General features: G+C 42.0%; 1 protein-coding gene across 2 annotated transcripts in view; it reads right to left on the bottom strand.

The window, feature by feature from the left end:
- The window catches only part of BICC1 (BicC family RNA binding protein 1), a 266,319-nt gene that overhangs the window by 4,530 nt on the left and 237,245 nt on the right, over positions 1-24,544 (bottom strand). The window contains exons 14-20 of one of the 2 annotated variants that reach the window (XM_024561219.3): positions 23,804-23,960; positions 20,598-20,763; positions 17,890-17,929; positions 17,363-17,517; positions 11,998-12,154; positions 8,698-8,858; positions 3,585-3,684 (exon numbers count right to left, since the gene is read on the bottom strand). In XM_024561219.3, coding sequence (XP_024416987.2) covers positions 3,585-3,684; positions 8,698-8,858; positions 11,998-12,154; positions 17,363-17,517; positions 17,890-17,929; positions 20,598-20,763; positions 23,804-23,960 — 936 coding nt within the window. The remainder of the gene's footprint in view (positions 1-3,584; positions 3,685-8,697; positions 8,859-11,997; positions 12,155-17,362; positions 17,518-17,889; positions 17,930-20,597; positions 20,764-23,803; positions 23,961-24,544) is intronic. The other variant, XM_071221225.1, reaches the window with a different exon arrangement.

Genomic DNA, 24,544 nt, shown 5'->3' with positions numbered 1-24,544 from the left:
TTCTTAAAATTCAAAAATCAAGACAGAATTTAATATAATTAAAGGCAATATTGTAGGAGAGTTGAGAATAAATGAATCCTCTCAAGTCCACAGCCTGGGAAAGTTTAATCACCTTCAAGGTAAAACACTTTCTCTGGCCTTCATTTTCTCGTGGGCGAATAACACCCCCCCCCCCCCCCCCCCGAGCAGGACATGCATTCCCATCCTACAGAGAAGGAAAGGAATGACTGAGGCCAACCACTGTTCTCCCCCACCACACAGGACATGACCAACTGAGCACAGGACAACAATCGGGCCATTGAAGAAGACGAAGTTTTTAATAGACATTGAAAAGTTTATTCTGGAAAGTCCTATCCACTAGATTTTTGAGAGAATACAATGATTATGAAGGAATCTGGCCATCCCATAAAGCATGTAATTGCTAAGTTACATAGTTCCGAATGTGAGGCAGAGCTAAATCTTCTAGAGAGATGATCAAGGATCAAGTCCTAGTGAGGAGTGTTTACTTTTTGTTACTGTTTTTTAAAGTAAAAATCAAACTCCCTCCTCTGATTTTTCCTTCTTTCCAGTAGCCCTAAAGGACAGTTTGGGAAATACCAACCTTTTTCTTTGACATTCCAAGGCTCACACAATCCTGGCAGCTCTCAGGGTCTTGTTGCGGATCTGAACAGAGTCACAAACTAAAAGAATAGGTCAGGAAATGTTAGATCTCCCTGAGGCCGTGGTGGGAAGCCTGTCCACAGGATGCTAAATCTCCTTTCCCTTAGGCCCTGTGCATTTAGGTACTGACTAAAATACTCGGAGAAATTTTTTTAAATTCCAAAAAACATGGATTTTTTTAAAAAATCATTTTTTTCTCTGATCCATTTCTACCAGAGATAACTCTTATCTCCTCCTATAACACTAAAATAAATGTCTTCTGGCCCCAAATTTTAAGAAGAACCAAACCTTACACTGAAAGAACTCTGATTATAAGTAAAAATAAAACTCTACAAAATTTTAAGAAGTATGAGCAAAATCTGTACCTAACCAAACTATGTAACCACAAGACAAACGTTACGTCGAGTCTGCCCGGCTATCTCGCACCTGTCTGGAAACGGACTGCTGTGAGACTATAAATGGGTGTATTTCTCATGAGCTGAATTGGAAAAAGAAGCTTTTTGATAAAGGGCTTCTTGATAAAAAACCTGCAGAGAAAACAATTTCCTTGGTTCAAACAAATGCACTCAACAAAGTAAGGTGAAATCATTAAAATAATCAAATACTTCTTGCTAGGCAGAACATTCAGAAGGCATCTTATTCAAAGTCTAATTCCCTTGAAAAGCAAGGACTGTGAGTCCCATTGAGAGAGGCTGGCTGTAGAAATAGAATACACAACCTCCACAGAACCACAATGAAGATGAGGGTTGGAGAAAATGTTTGTTTTTTTTTTTAAAAAAGAGGATTCCAAACCCACCCGGAATTCATCACAAATGTGTTCCAAGTAAAGATCCTAACCATCCATCTGGAACCTGTGAAAGTATTTAGAGGTATCTGCTTGTTGCTGGAAGCCTTACGGAGTTTGGAATTGGGTTGGTGCACAAAGAAAGGACTTAATTTTCATTACACTGTCACTGGCATTCCATGAACCTCTAGTGAAAGATTATGGAGTTCCAGAACATACGCTTCTCTGGGATAAACGGGCTGGCCTAAAGGCCTATTTTAACAATGTAGGTGTGGAGATTATGTGAGTTGATAAAATTTCAAGGAGTATAAATATTTTCAAATTAACAAAAGAATATGCACATGTGTACAGTTAATTTGGTTCTAGGAACAGCCATCTAAGGCTGAGTTATAGGGTAAACAAGTTTAAAAAACTATCCTATTGCCATACACAGTGGAAAAGAAAAAACCGTGGGAGACCCCTGAATAACGTATCCTGTAAAAACTAATGATGTACCACGTGGAAGGGCAGACGAAGACACAGAAGGTAACCTCACGTGATCATCTATTCCAATCCATCTTCATGGTTTGGAAACTCAGCCAAGGACTTATGAGCTGGCAGAGGCAAAGTCCCAATCTCTTTGTTTGAACAGTGTCCTTTGCGCTATATCAAGCTGATCTTATGAGTGAAGAAGAAACAGCGCCTGCCCTTTGAAGCTCCATTATACAGCCGCCTGGGTACACAGGGTGGAGGAAGACGTCGCCAACTGATGTGTGCAGAACCCTATTTATCCACAGAGGAACCTAACCAGCTGCTCAATGGCTGAATTCCTACCCCTCTTTCGGGGCGGGGGCGGGGACAGTGGGTAGAGGGGATTACAGGAACTACTATAAAGGACACATGAACAAATCCAAGGGGGAGGGTGGAGAGGGGGGAGGGAAGTGGGTTCACCTGGGGTGGGGTGAAGGGATGGGGGAAAAGGCATACAACTGTAATTAAATAACAATAAATAAATTAAAAAAAAAAAAAAAAAAAAAAAAAAAAAAAAAAAAGCTGCTCTGCCTGTCTGCTTCAGACATTAGGTTTCTAGATAAGATTTCCTGTAGGGAAGCAGGTGGGGGATGCAATCTGCTACTTAAAGAAACGGAAAACCACTGAGGTTTACTTTTAATTGCTGATCTGATTAGTGAATACTGTTTGCAAAGGACTTTCACCAGCTGGAGGCTACTGCTAACCTCGAAAAGCACAGCCTGCCACTCCAGTGTTCTGAAAAAGCCACGTGGTTTTCTCACCGCCCCTGGCACTTGGCTTCTGCTCTTGGGGTCTCTCTCTTTTTGAGAGCCTGGCACACGTATGTATAATCGACACTCATGAACTTCATCAGAAAGTCTTCAAAAAGTAACCCCATTTTTTGACCCCAAATTGCTTCCTCATATTTCTCTAAATACCTGTCGCAGGGACACTGTTATGTATTTGCCAACTCCTGACTCATCATCTGGTTAATTCCTTTCAAACAGGAGGAACCCCCGTAAACATGTATAGAGCACTTTGCAACACACAGAATATAAACCAATGTGCACAGAACGCAGTCTGGGAGACGACATTATTTTCCTTCATTCTGTGACTACTTTCAGGATCCTACACCCTTCTGTGACTCACTAGTTCTACTAAAACTTTAGGAAAAAATAAAGCATTAAGGCAACTAATACTGCCAAGTTCCAGCTATACCAAGGAACATCCTTTTCTCCACTGGTGCAATGACCTGAGCTGGTGTACAAGGACACGTGCACTGGGAACACGATAGCCGATCCACAATGATCATGCACTAACCCAACGCTCACTGATGCACAGAACCACGGGAAAAGGAGAAAAACTGCTCCGCAGCCTCATGTTCTGCAAAGGGCAATTTTAGTTAGATCTTGCTGAAGAAAGCTGTTTAAGGAATGACACTGTCACGGAAGGTTTTCAGGCCATGTCTTGATGAAATAGTGGGGATGGTCTCAGCATTTGTCACACCGTTCGTGGGAAAACACTCTGAAGCCATAAGCACCAAGGTGCCAGGGCAGTAAGCAAGCGGTGAATGGGTAGGACCAGCCCCAAGGGCTGAGACCGCTGCCAGAGGTTATTCAGACTTTCAAAGATGAGTATTATTTATATTCACCTGAGATTGCGAGCAGCATTTTCCTCCTGGCACCAAAAGTAGTAATTCCCAGCTCCTTCAGATCCTGATCTGTGAGAGTGAGGAATGTCTGCAGGTCGATCTGTGGGTGAAAAAGTAATCTTTAACCAACATCATAAATACCTACTTTCTACTTCACTGTAGGTTCAACTCAGTTCTTATATGTACTTTATTAATTATGCTCTGCCTACTTCCCAAAAAGAACAGTGGTGTCACAAACCTAAGGGACAACACTTAAGTAATTAAGGTGATGAAATAAAAGCGTTTATTCTAGCTGAAGACTTCATCTAAGCCAATGATTTACTGCACCTGAGATAAAACTCAGGTCTGAGCATGCTGGCAGCCAAGACAAGAAAGGGAAGTTCAAATTGCATGGTTTTTGTGAACTGATAAAAGGAAGAATACATATCTATCCAGGAGGGAGAAAATACTTCTTAGTTTTGAATTCTGAATTGGTCAAGTATGCCTCTATAAAGAGAAGCTGAGTAATAAATACCACAGATATATTCCACTGTGTTCTACATAAGAACGACAGAAGAACTCCCAGACTACACCGGACCCATGACTCCCCTGGCTGAGCCTGGCAGACCATCAGGAAGTGGCACACAAGAGTGTTTCCAGGAACAGCGTAATTGTACTCTTTGGCACCGGCAACAAAGTGTGGAGGGAAGCTGCACAAGGATCCCACCCTGCCCTTGAAGACAGTGTGGAAGTACAGAAAGGCAATGGGCTCTGAGACCAGAGAGACATGGGCTCAGATTCTGACTCTGACAATACTGTGTGCACACAGGTTGACAATGGTATACCTTGCAGGGCCGTTGTGGGTATTAAATGATTGTAAATATAAAGCCACAGGCTCACCAAGAGGGTAAAATAATGGGCAGCAACGGTTAATAATAATGTATATAGACATATCTGGGAAAAGTTACTAAATAAATCTTCAACCTGTTTAAAATAAATCTCATAAGGTTACATGATGGGGGATTCTTATTAACTCACATCTGAATATTGGAAAATACCCTAAATGAAGGAAGCAGTACCAAATTTCAACACATCCAAAAAGAGTAAAATATACTTTTCATTCAATTATAAGAACTTATTTGAAATTGTTTTGATTTAGAAGTTACATCCAGATCTCGTAAAACCTTTTTATCATTTACCATAGTTATAATTTACCATAGGTTTAAAGCGATGTTTTTAAAAATTCTATTTAATGGAGGCTCTATTTTAGGCATACCCAAACTCCTCTAAAAGGACCACACGGTAAATATTTTAGGCTTTGTGGGCCACATTGTCTCTGTTGCTGCTACTCAACTCTGCTGTTTTAGCTCGAAAGCAACCATAGACAATATGTAAATGAGTAGCTGTGTTCCAGTAAGATTATGTTTCCAAAATCAGGTAGAAGGTCTGCAGGCTGTAGTCCGCTGACCCCGCTCCAGTTAATGTTAGATGAAGCCTCCCTGGCTTTGTATTACATTTTCTTTCTTTTGGAAATAACTGGTGAGAAGTACCTATAGTAAATTTATTTCTATGCTTCTTCAAATAGGAAATAAATAAATAAACCCAGAATATTACTGAATAATATCTAATCACTTACATGGAGACCTGCTGTTTCTGGACAAGTTAAAATACTCTGCCCTTGAACTTCTCAATCAGCTACCCTCATCTAACCAGCAAAACTAAGTAAAAGACTAAATACTGCAATTCCTTGATGTGTTGAAGATGAAAATGTTATTCAACTTACAAAATCCTTAATTAAATTAACACTGATTTAGATGTAGGGAAAACAAAATACCCTAAGATCCAATATACACATAATACCTTTTTCTGTGGTATAAAGAAAGAAAAAAAGTTCAGCAATCAAAGTGAAATTATTGGGCCTACGGCAATACCTTAAGTTTATGATACAAAGTACCTAACAAAAATTCTAGATTCTTCATTCATTAATGCATAGCTTAGTTAGATATTCTCTAAGATAAAATAAAGCCAAACCTAGATCAAATAGATATTTATATAGAGAGCTATTCTAACTTTCTGTTGCATTGGGTTAGCTGTGCCCTGGTAAAACGACCACCAGGAAAGAATCAAGCTCTTTCCTTTATGCCAGTGCATAATGGCCATGGCTGGTCAGTTAGACCAAAACCCATGGCAGGAACTGTTGCAAACAAGTCATGAGGAGAGAGCAAGGACAATGAGCCAGGTACAGAAGGTCGCCAGGTGGAAAGCCCTGGGTGCCTAGCAAGGGGAAGCAAAACTGGGAAGCAAGGACCTCGCCCCCAGGGTAACCTTTCCTCCCTAGCATATTGCTGGTCATGCAGCTTGGACCCTCTGACCTTCCCTCCCTAGAGATAACATCCAGGCTGCAGTCACATTTCAGCCCCAGGCCCAGGCAAGCAGCCCAGCCTGGAGCCCCTGCTGTTTGTTCTGTGCTAAGCCATCCCTTGTTTCACTGTCCCGAGTGTGCTTGTGCTGTGGCCAATACATTCTTGCTTCACTGCACCTTGTCTCTTGACTGCAGTCTTTCCCTCAAGAAGACAAGAACCGAGGTCTCGTCTCACCTGTAACAACGGTTCAGAGCCATTTTAGTTCTGTCTCAGTTTGGGCAAAACCCAAACAGTACATTAATTAATAAATTAACATGTATAAAGAATACATTATATTCTGTGAGAACAGACTTCAGTTACAAAACTAGGATAGGGTCAAAATAACCACACATTTATTTCTGATACTGTGATTTAGTTTTATATTCAAACATCAGTAACATGACGAGGATGGGGTCAAAAACAACCACGCATTTATTTCAGATACTGTTATTTACTTGTAAGTGCTATAAATATAACAGTGAAATCATATCAAATACAGACTTGTAGCTGACCTTAATAGAGCTATGAATCAAAAGTTCCTGTGAACAGCGGACTTCTGGCCAAGATGGAGGTGTAGGTACATATACTTTGCCCCTTCACCCAACCAAGAGAAGGACAACAACCAATTTAAAAACAAAAAACAACCAGAACTGCCAGAAGATCAAACCATATGGAAGTCCCACAACCAGGGAATTAAAGAAGAAACATTCATTCAGACTGATAGGAGGGGCGGAGATAGGCAGCTGCAGCAGAGAGGATGTGAGGCAAGGCGGTGGCTAGAGGACCAGGCAGGTGAGGTGGCGGCTGGCAGACCCAGCGATCCCACACTTGCATGGGGATAAACCAGGAGGAACAACTGGGAGCAAGAGAGACAGTGAGACCCAGGGTTCCAGAACAGGGCAATGAAGCCTCAAAACCTCTGGCAGTAAAAACTTGTGGAGGTTGTGGAGGCAGGAGAAACTCCCAGACTCACAGGAGAATCTGCTGGAGAGACCCACAGGGTCCTAGAATGTACACAAACCCACCCGTCCAGGAATCAACACCAGAAGGGCCCAATTTGCTTGTGGGTAGTGGGGGAAGTGACTGAAAGCTGCCAGAGAGCTGAGCAAGCGGCACTGCTCCCTCTCTGACCCCTCCCCCACAGACAGGGCCACAATGCAGCGATGTGGGTTGCCCCGTCTGGCAAATCCCTAAGGCTCCACCCCTTACTATGTAACAGGTGCACCGAGGCAAAAAATATGGCCTAAATAAAAGAACAGAACAAAGCTCCAAAAATAGAACTAAGCAATGAAGAGATAGCCAGCCTATCAGATACAGAGTTCAAAACACTGGTAATCAGGATGCTCACAGAAATGGTTGAGTATGGTCACAAAATAAGAGGAAGAAGTGAAGGCAATGCAAAGTGAAATAAAGGAAAATGTACAGGCAACCAACAGTGAAGGGAAGGAAACTGGGACTCAAATCAACGATTTGGACAAGAAGGAAGAAATACACATTCAACCAGAAGAGAACGAAGAAACAAGAATTCAAAAATAGGAGAGGCTTAGGAACCTCCTGGACAGCTTTAAACATTCCAACATCCGAATCATATGGGTGCCAGAAGGAGAAGAGAAAGAACAAGAAATTAAAACTTACTTGAAAACATAATGAAGGAGAACTTCCCCAATCTGGCAAAGGAAATGGACTTCAAGGAAATCCAGGAAACTGTGAGAGTCCCAAAGAAGTTGGACCCAAGGAAGCACACACCAAGGCACATCATAATTACATTACCCAAGATTAAAGAGAAGGAGAGAATCTTAAAAGCACCATGAGGAAAGGAGAGAGTTACCTACAAAGGAGTTCCCATAAGACTGTCAGCTGATTTCTCAAAAGAAACCTTGCAGGCAAGAGGAGGCTGGAAAGAAGTATTCAAAATCTTGAAAGGCAAGGACCTACATCCAAGATTACTCCATCCAGCAAAGCTACTATCATTTAGAATGGAAGGGTAGCTAAAGAGCTTCCCAGATAAGGTAAAGTTAAAGGAGTTCATCATCACCAAGCCTTTATTATATGAAATGTTAAAGGAACTTATCTGAGAAAAAGAAGATAATCAAAAATATGAACAGTAAAATAACAAACTCACAACTATCAACAACTGAACCTAAAAAACAAAAACAAAAACAAACTAAGCAAACAGCTAAAATAGGAACAGAATCAGAAATGGAGATCACATGGAGGGTTATCAGCAGGGAAGGGGAGGGGAGACAATGGGGGAAAAGGTACAGAGAATAAGGAGCATAAATGGTAGGTACAAAATAGACAGGGGGAGGTTAAGAACGGTATTGGAAATGGGGAAGCCAGAAAACTTATATGTCTGATCATGGACATGAACTAAGGTGGGGGGGGGGGGCGATGCACGGCACAGGGGAATAAAGGGGGGAAAATGGGACAACTGTAATAACAATCAATAAAACATATTTTTAAAAAAGTTCCTATGAATAGGTCTTTTAGCTAAAACTGCTGAAGGTGTGTTTTTGTCAACTCTATTTCCTATATTTCTGCTATCTTGTATTTACCAGTTGCACTAAATAAATAGGAAATGAGATCATGTTTTTCCTAGCAGCAAAAGCAGGCTATGAGACTTGAAAAATGCTCAGTGAAAGCAGTCATAGGTCAATGAGTGATTTCATTCTAGAAGTCGTCATACACGCAACCCAAACAAACCCAGGAAAAATAAAGAAAGAGTGACTGACCTCTTGTTGCTGGAAGACGTCGGTGTATTTGCCCAGACCCAGTTTGCTGAAGAGCTCAGGAAGGTCAGAGCCTTTGAAAGAGCTGTTTAGGTTGCAGCCATTGCTTCCTGTTAGCGAGGAAATGCAGTCCATGTAATTGCTGCTGCTGAGATAGTGTTCCGCTGAAGGGCAAACGAGAGACAGTCTTGAAGTGCAAATGCCCGCAGAGAACAAGGTTTAATTAAAAGTTTTAATCACTCAAATATCTCAACTTCATTGTTGGGATGAACAGAACAGTAGCTGCAGAAATAGAGCAACCCTTTACTGGATGAAACATTGGCTTTTTACTAAGGAAATGCTGGCTATTGCTTTCTGAGTGACTCTTGCCATTTAAAAGGTTACACTTGGGAGACAGCAATTTAGCAACAGTGCCACGGCAGTTAATAATCATTAATTATTTTCAACTGGAGCATTCAGAAACATTTGCTCTTTGTAACTGATTGCGTATGAATTAAAAGGAATTGGGAGGAAGGTCCTTTAGAAACAATAAAGGTATGGAAGTTACTGTAAGTCCAGGCTCCATCTGCATGGCTGGATGGCTCTCTGTCTCCACACCTGTGCTCACTTGGGGTCAAAGGAATTCTATGATAGTGCACCATATAAATCTCCTTCCCTATAAAAACACAACTGGGCTGTAGGCTCACAAATAAGAGCGCTTCCAAAATTAAGAATACCATGAAGTGAGATAAGAATGATGCTGGAGTTCCCAGATTTAATTTATGACAGAAATAAATCTGTCTCCTGAGAAAAATTCTAAGACAGCAATGCCAAGCTTGGCCCTGGCTCTGCAACCGATTTGCAAAGATTTCTCCACACTGTCTACGGCTCTCAGGCACAGTGGCCTCCACAGCTGTGTTGCGGACTACTAGTGAGCCATGCCAAGCACCAAATACTTAAACACCCTTCAAAGCTCTGCTTCGGAGATTCCGGCAGAGCTGTGCAGCCAGTCCTACACCCCCACCCAACCACTGACCCTTCTTGTCCCTGTGGGAATTCGATCCTCTTACACCAAAGCTGCAGCTTCACAACGGATTCCCAGGGGGAGGATGAGGAGGGAAGGAGGACACTCCCCTAGCCCAGCAGATGCATCCAATCCCCTCTGGGATCACTGCAGTCACCAAGTCTAAGAACTGCACTCGGCACTGTTTCAGGTGCCACTATTTACTTCCTTCAGTTTCAACTCCCTATTGAGAGATCCTTTATATATCACAAGTGGAAGGAATTTCTTGATTAGGGTTCTCTTTCCATTAAAAATAGATGTTTTATCTCTTGTGGAGACAACGTGTGGAGGCAAGGTTCCAGGACCAAGTCCCGAAGGCCTTCAGCCCTGGACCACTCCACCAATGGAAGGTAAGGCCCCAATGTCATTAAAAAAAAAGACTGAGGAGGGTCCAGGGTCAAGGGGGAGGCAGAGCAGAATGTGGTGAGCACGTGGGAGGAACCACAGGGCTTGGCAGTGTGGCAGGCTGACCGTACAACTCATTGTCCAAATGATAAACTTACTTTTTTGAGAGTAAAAGTGTAAATTATTAAAAATTAACACTGGAACAACTGGTATAAGAAAGGATGTCCGGGTAAAACCCAGCCATTGGTAACGTTGACAAGGGTGTCAAAAAATTATTTACCATTGTGCTGTTTAGTGTAATAGCCATTGGCCATCTGTGACTATTAGCAATTAAAATGTCCTATAAATGAAATGCACACATTTTAAAGACTTAGTACAAAAAAATGTAAAATAATGCATTAAAATGTCTTTATATAGATTACATGATTAAATAATATTTTGCATATAGTGTAAGCAAATACATAAATAAAATTTGTAAAAAATGTGCAAAAATATTCTTAGTGATATTGATTAAAGTACATAACTTTCTTTACATTTCATTTTAACTACTAATAGATTCTGTATTCTCTTTTAAACCCCCTACTTTCTTAAAACATCTGACAAAAGCAAAATAACTGTGATTCTTTAATGATTCTTTTTTATTAGTGAATCCCTGTATTTTAACCCTAATCCTAAACTTTAGTGCAGCTAAACTTACAGTCAATTTTAATTATCCAGCATTAAGTGAAAGGAAAGAAAGATGGGAAAGGAGAGGCACAAAACTGAGATCGTTTTCTCCCCAGACCTGCACCTGCCAGCAGCCCACCCCTCAGCTCTGTCCTCCTGTCAGTGATGGAGGGTCCAGCCCAAGCTGACAGGAAGTGCTCAGAGTATAGCGAAAAGTGCCCTTGGGAAAGAAAGAGTGGACCATGCTTTCTTATTTAGACTTGGCTGACACCGCACTGGTCTTTTCCAATCTGAGACTCTTGACATAGGGCCAACTTAATCGATGGTAACCACTGACTTACTGAGTGAGTGTCTACTATGCTCAGTTAGATTACTTTTCTTTACAGAGTCTTCAAATACTCCCAGCTGCACATTTCAGGATTCCAGATTTGTCCAAAACCCTGAAGAAAAGCATTTATTGTGATAACTATTGTCAATTCTTGTCTGTTTACCTTTTTTACACAGCCCAAAAGTGTGGGTTCTGTTACAGACAAAAGCACTGGACTCATGCTGAGTCTTAACCATGTAATGTTTAAAGCCAGAACCTTAGGCTTCACACTTCTTTTTATATTTATGTCAATCAGTTACATCTTGTCAATGTAAAATATCAAATGCTGCTTTTCACCTTGAGTCGCTACCCACTGGGTACTTTCTTCTATTGCCCAGCATGCAAACGTGATCACATTCTGCTCAATCTCTTTATGTCCCTGTCTTTTCCTGATGAGAGAAAGCATTTTCTGAATGTTTGTGTGCCCATGACTCACTCACTCATATGTTCATTCAACAAGCATTTACTGAGCACCTACTAGGTGTCAAACACTGTTAGATATTTGGGGAGAAATAGCAAATAAGGCACAGCTGAACAGAGTGTCCAGTATGTGGGGACTTACTGTTTACGAAATGAATAAATATGGTCCCTGGCTATAGAGCTCAAATTCTACAGGGAGACACAATAATGTAAGTGTGTAATTACACTTCAGCATGACAAGTGCTACAGTAAGAGCATATACAAAATGGGGTGAAAACAGGAAACGACCTGGTCTGCTCCACCGGGAAAAATAAGGGAGGCTTCACAGAGGAGGTGGCAGGTGAGCTACAACAGACACTTGAAGGCATGGAGTCCAGACTTTATATGTGTACATCACCCTTAACCAAATAAACAAATTTCAAGCTGATTACATCTAAACGTATGATTAAAAGTCAAAGCTCACTTGATTTGTTTTGTTTGCGCTTGGGGCTGCCAATAGAAGTGGCAAATTCACCATGACTCGTGGATCCTATTCCATTTCGGTCTCTCCAGTTGTCAGATTCACTCCCACTCCCCAAGTGCTCACGACTGTTGGACCTCGAGAGGGACATTGATGAGCCCTGTAAACAATCGAAGCCAGGTAAGGAAATGTGTAATAAGGGGGGTTCCTGGGCTGGGAGGGGAAAGAATTCCCAGTGGATCAAACCACTGCAGTTAGCCACGAATGCTGATTCTCGGGAGCCGGCTGTGGTACCTGTCTCCGTCCTTGTCTTCCAGCCACCAAGGACTTGGTAATACACACAGTGAAGTTTCTGTTCCTCATGAGGGTGCCCAGCAGGGTTCTGAGACTCCTCAGTACAGACTTACTCCTTAAATAAAGGAGTCTAAATAAATATTATTTAATTCTCCCAAGTCAAAACAAAAATAATAATTTAAAAGATCTCAAAGTCTGCACTGAACTTGCACTTATCCGTTCTTTTATTTAATCACCATTATTACAGATACCTTGCTTTTGTACTATGTCGAGAGTATTAAAGTCAGGACTCTCTGATTTTCAAAGTTGCATGTTCACTGAAAAAATCCAAGAGCACCCTGTACGATTCATCCAATAATCTCTCTTCATTCCTTCTCCCGGCAGCGTCACCACAGCCGGCTGTGGCCTCCTTTAACACCTCCTTTCGCAAGGCATCACGGCCCCACCCGCCCCAGGTCTCCCACCAGCCTCACTGTAGCCTCTCAGGGTCTCCCTCCACATTTGCCCTCCAGACATCCTATCACCCTGGGGCTTGATCCCAGCTTGCCTTTCTCTCCCTCTCTCTCCCCCCTCCCTCTCTCTCCACTTTCTTATTAAGTAATCTCCATCTCTTTCAACTAAATCCATGACTCCCCAATTTTTACCTCCAGATTTGACTTTTCTGTTCAAACTGAGTGCGTGGAGCTTCCAATCTGACACCTCCGTGCTCCTGCCTCACAGGCATTTCAAGTGTAGAGTCCTTGAAATCGAATTGTTGTAAACCTGTCCCCACCAGCTACACCCAAACCTACTCCTCTCAGAATCCCTACATCTCAGTAAGCGACTCTACCGTTCACCCAGCTGATCACGTCGTCCCCGTCCCTCCTTCACCACACCCAGTCCACTGGCAAGTACTATTGACGTTCTCTCTAAACAGACCTCAAATCTACCTGTGTCTCTCCATTTCCACAACTGTTACCAACAGCCTCCTTAATGAACATTCCAATTCTATTCTTCCCTCCCACCCCAATAATCCATTTTCCATAAAGCAACTAGGTTCATTTTTTTAATGCAAATTAGAACAAATCATGCCTCTGAATAAAGTCCTACAATGCTTCTCCGGTACTTTACAATGGGCTGAGATGCTCCATAACTGAGCCCCTCTCTCCAAGCTCATCTGCGACGCCCTACCACCCTATCACCTGGGCACCAGGAACTTACCGATGGTCCTGACTTCAAGGATGAGCCCGCCGGTTATGCCCCTGGCCTAACCCTCCTTCCCTAGATCCTCACAAGGCTTGCCCTGTCTTGCCATCTAGGTCTTAGCTAGAATGCCACCTCGTTAAGACCTGCTATCACAACCCAATCTAAAGCAGACTGTTTCATATCTATCAGGGACTTTTATTAACCAAATGTTCTTATTAACTTGTTTTGTATCACTCCCTACCCACCAAAAAGCAAGCTCTATTCATGAAAGCAAGAGCCTGGATTCAAGTACTTTAATGTATCTTTAATGCCTAGAATTGTGTCTGGAACACAGATGTTGCTTAATAAATATCTGTAGAATTACAGAATCTCATAGGTACATCTTCCTACATCTATCAAATGTTATTTGCTGATTTTTGGAGAGGGGTATAGGGAAAGGATGGCTCCTAAGACCAAAAAAACAAACAAACCGCCCCCCCAGCTTTTCAATTAAAACCATCTGAACATTGTATTTCCACCAGATAAATCCAGTGCAGCGAGGGAAATAACAGCATGCTCAAAACTGGTGATTACCAGAGGCATTAATGAGATCATTGTATGTTACTTGTATATATTTTAAAGATTCTGCATCTAAACTCTTCTGAGCATTAAAAAACCATTAATTTAAGATCTAAGCTGACAATTCAAACACTACCTCAGACTTGCCTAAACACAGTGATTTCTAAAAACAGTAAGTAAAATACACTCTTGTGACATCTACTAGTTTGTTATCTGATTAATCTAAGCTCACCTACACTCTTAGATTTGTAAGATTTAAAGTAATTGGACAACCTCATTACTCTCAGTACTGAGAAATTAAAAACCATCTCTGACTCCCAATGCAGGCTCTTATTTGCTCCAGGGAATGTGACCTTGGTTCATGCTTTTAAGATTTGAGTGGCAAAGAGAAAAGGAAGATCCCAAACCCTTTGTAGTTCTGTGGATGTGACATCCATCGCAGGTCCAAGCAGCCTTGTGCCTGACCTTTGGTGTCACAGTATATGAAGGAGATAGGATCATATTTTTGAGCCTTGAAGAGAACAAAACAAAACAAAGCCTCAAACTCCTTTTTGGAACAGGCTAATTTCTCAAAGCTGCCCTAAAACTCGATCAAATCTAGCTTCCGGGTAATCTGAATGAGGAGCTCAAAGCATCAACTTCTTGCCTCAAGCAAGTTTCCCAGAACAGGGAATTCCGTGAGCCCTGATCCCTGGCTCACCGGGGGAGCAGCCCATACCCATCAGGACCTACTGACCGAACATACTTCCTCGCACAGCATTCTACTTATCCATTTGGTTGTTTTCTTTGGAAAAGAGTAAGGGCAAACAGTGTTTCTAGCACCCTCTAATTTAAAAATATCAGTGCTATAAGCAGAGATATTTTTTCTATAAGCAGAGATATTCAACCTTTTAGTAAAAATTAATGTCTATTTTCCCTAGGACCTTCTCCATCCCCCCCTTGGCCCCGTGTCCTAACCCAAACAAGCTATCCTCACGCACTGCCCGGTTTCTGACCCCTCTGGGCACTAGCAGAATAGACAGCAACTGCTGCAGAATATCAGAGGCTATGGAAGGGCTGAGGGGCCCTTGCACCCCTTTTCATGGATTTGTGATGCATGAGGAAAAGTTCAAGTCCTACATGCCAGGGAGAATTAGACCACCATTCCCAAAGAAAGCTTGATTTTTATCTTTTCGTCAGTAGTGTTTAAAGAGGCCATAAATAAACGCGGGTTACATGGTGAACACTGAGCTAGCCTTGCAGTAGGACTGGGCCGGGAGACCTCAGCCAGGATGGTGCAAAAGGGCAGCCCATGATGGACAAAGCAAGAAAAGCCACCGGAGGGTGTTCAGTCACTGAGTCAGGCCCCTGCGGCACAGAAGGATGTCCTCCCGTCCTTGGGTAAGTGCCCGAGCAGAAGAGTCGGGTTCTGACACCCCCCTTTGTGCATTGTTCCCCTTCATTTACATATCTGTACAGCAGCGGGGCAGAGAAGGGTGCCGAGTTAGAATTGTACGAGGCTTTTGCTGAAAATGCAGATTCCTGGCTCCACTCCCTACCTGATGAATGAGATCCTGGAGGAAGAATCTGCATTTTTACCAAGTTCTCCAAGGGCCTCTTTTGTCTGTTAAGGTATGGCAACGTGGCTCTAGATCATCTACATATCATCTCTGCTATGTGCCCTCTTGGGTTAAACCATTAGGAAGAGGAGTATAAGGAAATCTTGTAAACTGAATTCAAGTCCTTTGACACTTACTGCCATGACCTCAAGTAAGACACTTAACTATCCTGGGCCCCCTTTCCTCCAGTGGAAATAACAGGGACAGCTCAATATCACGCAGAACTCACCGTACACCAGGCTGCGCACTGGATGCCCTCTCCCCTGTCATCCGCACAACAACTCAAATGAGAAAACAGGCTCAGAGGAGTGAAGCCACAACCAGTGGTGGCTGTCGGACCCCGCAGCCCCTGCACTTGACCACGCCATTATCAGAATGATCATCCCTTCAAACCCCGTACTGTTGGTCTCCGAGAACAGAACTGAATTAGCAGTTCTACAGTGAAGTATTTCATCTCTGAAAGCGCACAAACACAATCAGCCACCTAACACTCTGCCAAACAAAGGAGAGTGGAAAAGGCGAGACTGTAGGTGTCTCGGATGAAAGAATTAGCACGGCAGTCTTAAGGTCTCAGCCAACGAAAGAAGATGCTTTCTGCCACTGGAGCTATAGTGGTAGGAAGAGGAGTGTACCTCCCAGAGCCTCAAAACGTTTTGTAACAGTGCCTACACCTAGCTGCTGACAGTAGCTTCATCTTTACGTACAGCCTGCCAGGCTGCTACTGTAGGTCCGACAATGACACTCACAGGAGACTGTTCTTTCCAGTATTTCAACAGTATTTTCTTTTTCACTTACTCAGAGAGACAAAGAAAAACACGCACGTTTGCTTTTACCCTTCATCAACAGTCTAATTTATTACAAAGAAAACTGGTAGAGAAGAGAAGGCCAATCGACGAATGCCGTCTGACATTAGTCTGACAACTATGAAACCCGTCCCCAGTATGTGTTTTGCCGTCTACTGTGCTCTGGTTGAACACTGTGATTCTTGGATCGACCGCTTCCCCCCGTGCTTGGGTCTGCAGTCTCCCCAGGGTTGTGTGTGCACGCGTGTGCTCTCTCTCTTACTCTGCCCCCACTCCCCAAAGGCTGATAGCCAAAATCTGATACTCTGCAACTGAGAAGGCCTCGCCGAGTGAGTCACGTGCAGCCTGGCTGGCCGGGAAGCAGGAACTCTGGATCCCTTTGCCATGTGGTACGGATGCCAGCTTCCCAGTCTCACTCTGAGCAGGGCAGCCAACATCTGGGACACATAAAATTCTGGAGCTCTTGTTTGTGACACTTCCTGCTGTGTGCCTGGCACATCAGACACACTCGATTTTTAACTCATATCTGAACACTTGTTTTTATTGAATATTTGCCTTTTCTCCCTATGGTGGGCTTGCTAGTGACAGCCTTGGATAAAGGGATTCTTTATGTAGTTTATGGGATATTATTGCATCTGCCCTTCGCCTCATCTCAGCCTCGCTCTAGCATTTATGACATTCCCCCTAACAAAACACACTTATCTGCATTTACATCTCTGTAACAGCCGAACGACGACGTTGAGAGAAGATACAGAAAAGAACATATTGCCTTAGACTGCATCGATTTTATAGCAATATGTTTGTAAGAACAGAAGTTAAACCCCCATTAATGAGTTTCCTTAAGTAAATAAAGAATGGGACGGAAGAGACGACCGCTGTCCTCTGCCGAGAGACCAGACGGGAAGAATGTGTAGGGAGGACGCCACAGACCTCGAAAGTGGTTGTCATTGTGGGCTTGTAGGACACGTGGTTGGCCCTCCTCAGCTCCTTGATGGTCTCCGCAGGCATGGATTTAGAAAACCCAAGTCCACTCCAGGTGTTGGTAGGTGTCCTGACCTCGGTCACCACTGGTTTCTTTAACATAGCTACAGAAAACAGAATGTGAAACAACGCTTGTCATTTTAAATATGGTTCTTAAAATACTGACGAGTATTGTTTTATATATGTAAAGAGATCAGAACTTAATATTATGTCTTAACACAAAATGCCTTAAATGATCTTCATATAACATTTTATACAAACTAATGGTGAATTTTGAAATGCTAAGTTATCTCATAGTTGACCTAATGCTAATCTAGTCAATAAAGTACATTCGGGCTCAGTGAAATTTGTGAAACTTTGAACTGAAACATTTTTTTTAATGAAGGTCCAATTTCACAATTCAATGTGAATACTGGAAAACCTTTTAAGCATCTATGGGGGGAAAAAAAAGTATAGATCATTAACATATCACATACCTTTGGTTGCTAATAGCTTCTTTTGTTCATAGTCAAATGCCTAAAAATAAAACAGATTTATTGACAGTTTATCCAAATGCCATGCCAATATTCCATGATGAGAAAACAGAGGTTTAACTACAGCCCATGGATCCACCTGGGACACAAGCTAAGTTTTGCACTGTAATGTGGCATTAATTCGGTGCAAGTCTGATCAATTTAAACATGTTTTCGAAACTAATTAATTAGAACACTAAGTCACTACTTCTGACTTTAAGTCCTGACAGTGACAAGAGTTAGACATTTTCCTTCAAAAGTAAAAAAATACCTATTTACTACAAATATTTGAAACCCCAGGGCAAGTATATGCTAAAATATAGTGAATAACTTAATAATAATTATGCTAAGTTTCAAAATAATGCATTACAAAACTGCTTTCAGGCTATCCCCTAGCCTCAGGTCTCTCTCAAAATGCCCCTTCAGTACATGGCCTGGCATGGCGCAATGTCCAGACAACACAGGAAATTGGCCTGGCTGAAATAGTCTTTGCTTTGGAAACGAGATAAATGGCAAATGTCTACCTTTAAGCTACAACAGCATTAAGCATTACAATAAAAGTAAGCCTAGTTACCTTTTATTGCACAGGAGTAGGGTGGCACTATCCATTCTTTTCATTCACAGTGAGTAAGTGACAAATGACGGAGTCAGGTCGCACAGAAACCAAGGCAGGCCGTTTTGAAGAAGTAGCCTAGATGCAGCTACATCTCAAAGGCTAACACAGCGTTCTCAACTCCCCAGTTTAGGGACCAGCTAGGATGTGATTTAACAATGTCTTAAAGGCCTACCTGGAGAGTTGAGAACCACCTGGCCAGACCACTTTTGACCCTCTTCCCGGGAGCACTAGATCACCACATGCAGGGTGCGTGCCCAGGTACTTTACCGTCTGAAACAGCACTTCTGAGAGTGACTGTGCTAGAAATAATAATTAGGTCAGGACAATGCAAGGAAATCGGCTGGCCCAGACAAACCATTAACGCTAAGAGCATGGCAGTAAATCGGGAGAGCCAGGATTTTAGAGAACACAACTGGGTGGTGTTTTTAAATCTTAGGTCCAAAATGGCACTGGACATTAGGCTCAACTTTTACTGATTAATGTCTAAGGGCAAGGTGTGAGAAGATCCGGAGTTCACTCGCTCAGTAAATATTTATTGAGTGCCGCTGGTTAGAGACTGGGCTGCCCTTTGCGGAAGAAGACAATGATTAACCAGAAGAAGAGTACAGCCTTGAAGCATGGAGAGTCTTAGCAGGGAAGGGTCAAAGAAGTAACTACAAAATAAATTAGGAAGTGAGGTAAGTGTGGGAGGAGAATTGGAGACGTAGCATTCCAAGAACATCAGAGACCAAGCAGATGATTTTTAGCTGATGGAATCGGGGAAGTCTCCAATCTTTCTCCCTGTCAATGCTCCGTGACTATTGTCATCGATTCCTTAGTGATGTTAACAGTCAGCTGGCATGAATACATCTATCTAAATTAAAACTACCACTAACATTTCTCACCCAGCCTAAAAGAAAGGAATACATGAATGGCTCACTCTAGGTATAAAACTGATGGAAAAGGTAAGATCCACAAGATGGACGAAAACCACAAATGGATCATAAAGCAGATCTGACACTTCCTAGATGAAAGAATTTTAATCTGTATTAACTGAAAATGAATCCACCAGAGAAAATGTAATAAGTATCTTTTTTTTTTTAAACTTTGACACTTTATATAGGCCATGGCTTTTGTAAAAACATTCATTTAAAAACTCATGGTAATGTTCAAATGTAAAGGATTAAAAGAACTGATAAGCTGGAGTTATAGAAGTATAACTTAGTACCATGAATTAATTTCTTTGACATATCTGCGACAGCTTTGTTTCTTGGATTCTGTGAAACATTTTCCCTTCTTTTGGAGGTGGGGGGATGGAGAGATTGATAAATCTCTTACTGAGAGGTACGTAAGTCTACCCAGTAATTCTGACACTGAAATCGAATGCTTACAGAAATCTCTAGAAGCACAAAGCACAAAGCACAAAACCCTTCTCTTTCGTACTGTCATCTCTATGGAAATCAGGGTTCTGCACTCCATGGCCAACAGCCTATTTTCAGTAATTAGCCTCATACTTTCAGAAGGGATATAGAAAAAATAATTCCTGCTGAGGAAAGTGTTTAAAATAATCATAAAAGTCTGTGACCTGATATAATCAAGTATTTATCATCTACTCTCCAAAACACTAAAGCTTCGCATCAGCTATTTCTATAACTGTCTGAATGACACCAAACAGATCTGTCATCTCCATTTGATAGACATAAGGATATTATATCTATTTATCCAAGACTATGTCATGAGCAGTAATACTTAGAAATAACAGCTCTGACATTTATCTAAAACTTTATAAAACAACAGATGAATGTCATTTACATAACACATAGTGACAAAGACCATTTATGTCATTTTTCATATTATATTTTAAATAATTTAATCACTTAAGCTGAATCCTGCATTTCATTTTTAAAGTTCATAGCAAAATCAATTCCTAACTGCCTATATATTTAAATTTAATTTCGACTGGAGTGCAGAAAGAGAACCTCTACTTTCTCCTCTATTGCTCTACACTCACTGAATTCGCCACTCCCTAGCCCAAGCACACTCCATTTGGATGATATTCCCATTTTTTTATCATTACCTGCATGTTGACATACGATGGCCGCGAGGCCATGCGGGCCCTTTCGGAGTTTTGCTGAGCAGCTGCGGCCCTCTCTGCAGCACGCTCACTCCCGGGAGCCTTCTTGTCAGTCAGAGGGCTTTCAGCCGCGCTCAGTTCAGGATCTGAGAGCAACCTGTCAGTGCTGCTGTGAAACAGAGTTTGGAATTTAACACCCCACTATCATACACAAACGAACCGAATGGTTCCCATGTGCCACATTTACTCTGGATGTCAACCACTGTCACCCATTTACCCATATTATCTCATTTAATCCCCACACCACCACTATGAGGTAGGTGGTATTATTGTCCCTGTATCACAGAGGAAGGAAGTACTTTATCCAAGGTCATCGTCTAGTGAATGGTATTTAAACCCAGGCGTTTGACTCTAAGAGCCATAGCTGAAACTATTTCATGACATATATTCATACACATGACATATAGTACATTATGAATGGTACATATGGAATAGACATACAACCAAGATTTCTAAATTCGCACACACCAAGGAGACATCAGTGGCCCGTGCACACACGGTGGAAACAAGACTGAGCTGATCTGAAAGCACACTGATGGTCCACTTCAGGTGTGTAACGTCTGCATTGCTAGGGGTGGCGGAAAAGTAGGAAATGTTTTCCAACACCTGTTCAGGGGTAACGAGAGGAGCATGAAAGCACTTCTTCCTTTTAAAAATGTTTATTGATTGATCAGAGAGAATGTGAGAGGGAGAGAGAGAGAGTGTGTGAGAGGGAGACACTGACTCGTTCCCCTTATTTCTGCACTCTGTGGCTGATTCTTGTTTGTGACCTGACTGGGGATCAAAACCACAACCACAGCATATCAGGACGATGCTCTAAACAACTAAGCTACCTGGCCAGAGCAAGAAGTGCTTCTTAAAGTGGGGACCAATGATCTGAACTACAACAATTGATAATGCTCTATACGTGCACTTCAAGTTCAAACCCAACTACATGTAAGCTCAGGTACAGAAGACATAAGAAACAGTATTAGTCAAAGAGCTGATTTATTCATTCATTCTTTTATCATTCATTAAGTTGTGCTGGGGAAACTTGGAGGAATTTAGGAAAGGCTATTGGAAACAAAAGGAGGAGCAATGAACTTTGTTTGCCTGACAAGAGTTCACAGAGGTTTCACTGAAGACATTTCAACTGGCATTTAAAGGACATGTGCAGGTCCACGAGTGCAAAAGGCCAGGAGAACAGCAACTAGGAGGGAAGAGCACACGCAGAGGAAAGGAGGCACACCATGCGGACCACTGGTGGTTCACAGCCAGAGTGGGCTGAATCAGACTCCTGTGTTCCACATAATCACTGGCACCAAGCACAGGACTGACTGAGATGATGAGAGGCTGGAGGCAGGCAGACACTCTGGAGGGGCTGACTCGTTCAGATGAGATACAATGCAAGTCCACACTACACTTGATGAAAGGAATAGATAGATACTTCGAATGCTTCAATATAGAGAAAAAGCAAAATCAGTTATCTAACCTGTAGTAAATGATGTTAATTTTGGGTATTAGTGCCATGAAAAAAATAATGCAGATAAAGCAGATTTGGACAAAATGGTAACAATGGTAACTAATCCACCAAAGAGTTCATAAAAGCAAATCAGATTCTGGAAAGAAAAAGAGGAAATAAAAGTGTCTATGCCATATTACAACATGGTTGTGAACTACACTGGTTCACTTACACGCAGGTTTTCCCAGTACATAGACAGGTGGCCCACCGTATCCCTGGGTTTCATATCAGCAGATTCAACCAACTACAGATTGAAAACAGTATTTTCAATCCACAGCTGGGAATCTGCAGAAGCAGAGGGCCAACTGTATGCATTGTTCTATGGCATTTCATATAATGCCCTTGAGCACTCCTGGATACTGGCACCACATGGGGTCCTGGAATCAATCCCTTAAAGATACCAAGGGACAACTATAGTTAAGTTTGGGGGAAGTCTAAGTTAGATGCACATTTTTGACTGTGCAGGGGGGCAGTGCCCCTAACTCCGCACTGTTCAAGGATCAACAGTATAAGAAAACTAGTAAGATGGTAGAGGAAACTGGGGAAATGGAGGTGGATGGGAGCAAAACCTTTCAATATAGAAGCATTCCATTGTTTTTCTTTTAAAAAACATGGCTGCCTATTTGAAACAAACAAACAAACAAAAATGTAAAAAAAAAGTAAGGAAAACACATTGTAACTATCCCATGGTGCGGGAGACATTTAATACACTGCAGGCATTTCTATTCACTGATTTGGAATCAATGAAATCATGAGACTGTCAAGTGTTTATTACCAAAGCTAGCAGTTAACTACCTTGGAACAAGGGAGCCATAGTTTAAATTAGAAATTCAAAGGCAAATGAAGAATTCACAGCCAGAAAACACCTGACAGCAATAAGGGAAGGGTGAAATTTCCCTGCTGATTACTGAAGAGCAGAGAGAACGTTAGCAGGTTCAGAGCACTGAGATAGTTTGGAGGACCCAGAGGTAAACCCAAGGCTCAGGAAGAAGGGAAGGGCTCCAGATAAAATATAAGGGTGAAATTATCAGATTATTACTCCTTAATAAAAATTTTACCCACAAAAACATCACTAAGATTGAAATGGGATACTACTCAGCCATAACAGATGAAAGCCTGCCATTTGAGACGAGTATGGGCCTCGAGGGTATTATGCTAAGTGAAGAAAATCAGAGGAAAAAGACAAGCACCCTACCACTTCACTCCTATGTGGAATACAGAGACAAACCACACAGACGGACAAACGACATCAAACACAAAAACACATTCAGAGGCAGACAACAGACCTACGGTCACCAGAGGGAAGCTGAGCGGAGGAGGGGCAGAATGGGTGAAGAGGGTCAACTGTGGGTGACAGATGGAGACTGGACTTTTGGCAGTATAAACAGATGTCAGATTATGACGTTACACACCTGAAAGTTATATAATCTTATAAAATAGTGTTTCTTCAATATAAAAAAAACTTTAAAGGGAAAAAGAAAGCATAGAGAGAAATGAAAAAAAAATATATGGGTAAGATCAAATTCACTGAAGCCAAACAGCACTAACTGCTGAACAAATCCAGCTTTGTTCCACTGACTACAACAAATCTAGCCTGTTATACAATTTCTTTCAAAGCATCACGGCCTTTAAAGATGAAAATACCTACTGTAGGTGGGAGTTTTTGGTGCCTTGCAGTAGTTCTACTGTCTGCCTCTTGGCACAGGAAACTTTGGAGGGACCCAGCATCTGTTTCAAGTCACCGGCATTCCCAGAGTGGGAAGGGCTTCGAGGCATGCCTACTTCAACAAAAGCATCATTGCAACCTGCAGAGAAGAGAGCACAGTGAAAACCCAAACCACCAGCTTCCCATCAACAACCACCTACAACAGAAACACAGCAGAAGCCAATGCTAGGGAGACAGAGACACAGCTGCTTTCGGCTGCCGATGTGAGACCTTAACAAGGCCAGGCTGCCTCCAAAACTCAAAATGAAACCCAAAGAGAAGATCCTCATATTTTTCAAAGGTTGTTAGGGATGAACAGAAAAAAAGATATACTCTCCTTAGAAACAAATTATATACATATATATATATATATATATACACACACACACACACACACACACACACACATTTAGTAGGTTGATGCTTTCCTGCTATACAATTACATTCACTTAAATTTAGGAAGTTCCGATGTAATGGGAAAGTGATTCTTTCTGTAAAAAGTTAATCTGCTTTTCAGTGTATCTTTCACCATGCTCTTCGGAATTGAATTATTCAAGATGTCTTTCTGTATGCGAGGCAGGATGAGTCATAACTCGTTAGCAAAACCAATTCGAGATCACTGCATGGACTTTCTTCCACCCCCTCAATTAAAGTAACAGACCAGGCTGAAGTTCCGAAGGAAAG

The sequence above is a fragment of the Desmodus rotundus genome, chromosome 4, assembly GCF_022682495.2.
Source record: "Desmodus rotundus isolate HL8 chromosome 4, HLdesRot8A.1, whole genome shotgun sequence".
Classification (NCBI taxonomy): Eukaryota; Metazoa; Chordata; class Mammalia; order Chiroptera; family Phyllostomidae; genus Desmodus; species Desmodus rotundus.
The sequence above is the reverse complement of the archived record's forward strand: the minus strand, read 5'-3'. Positions and strand labels throughout refer to the sequence as shown.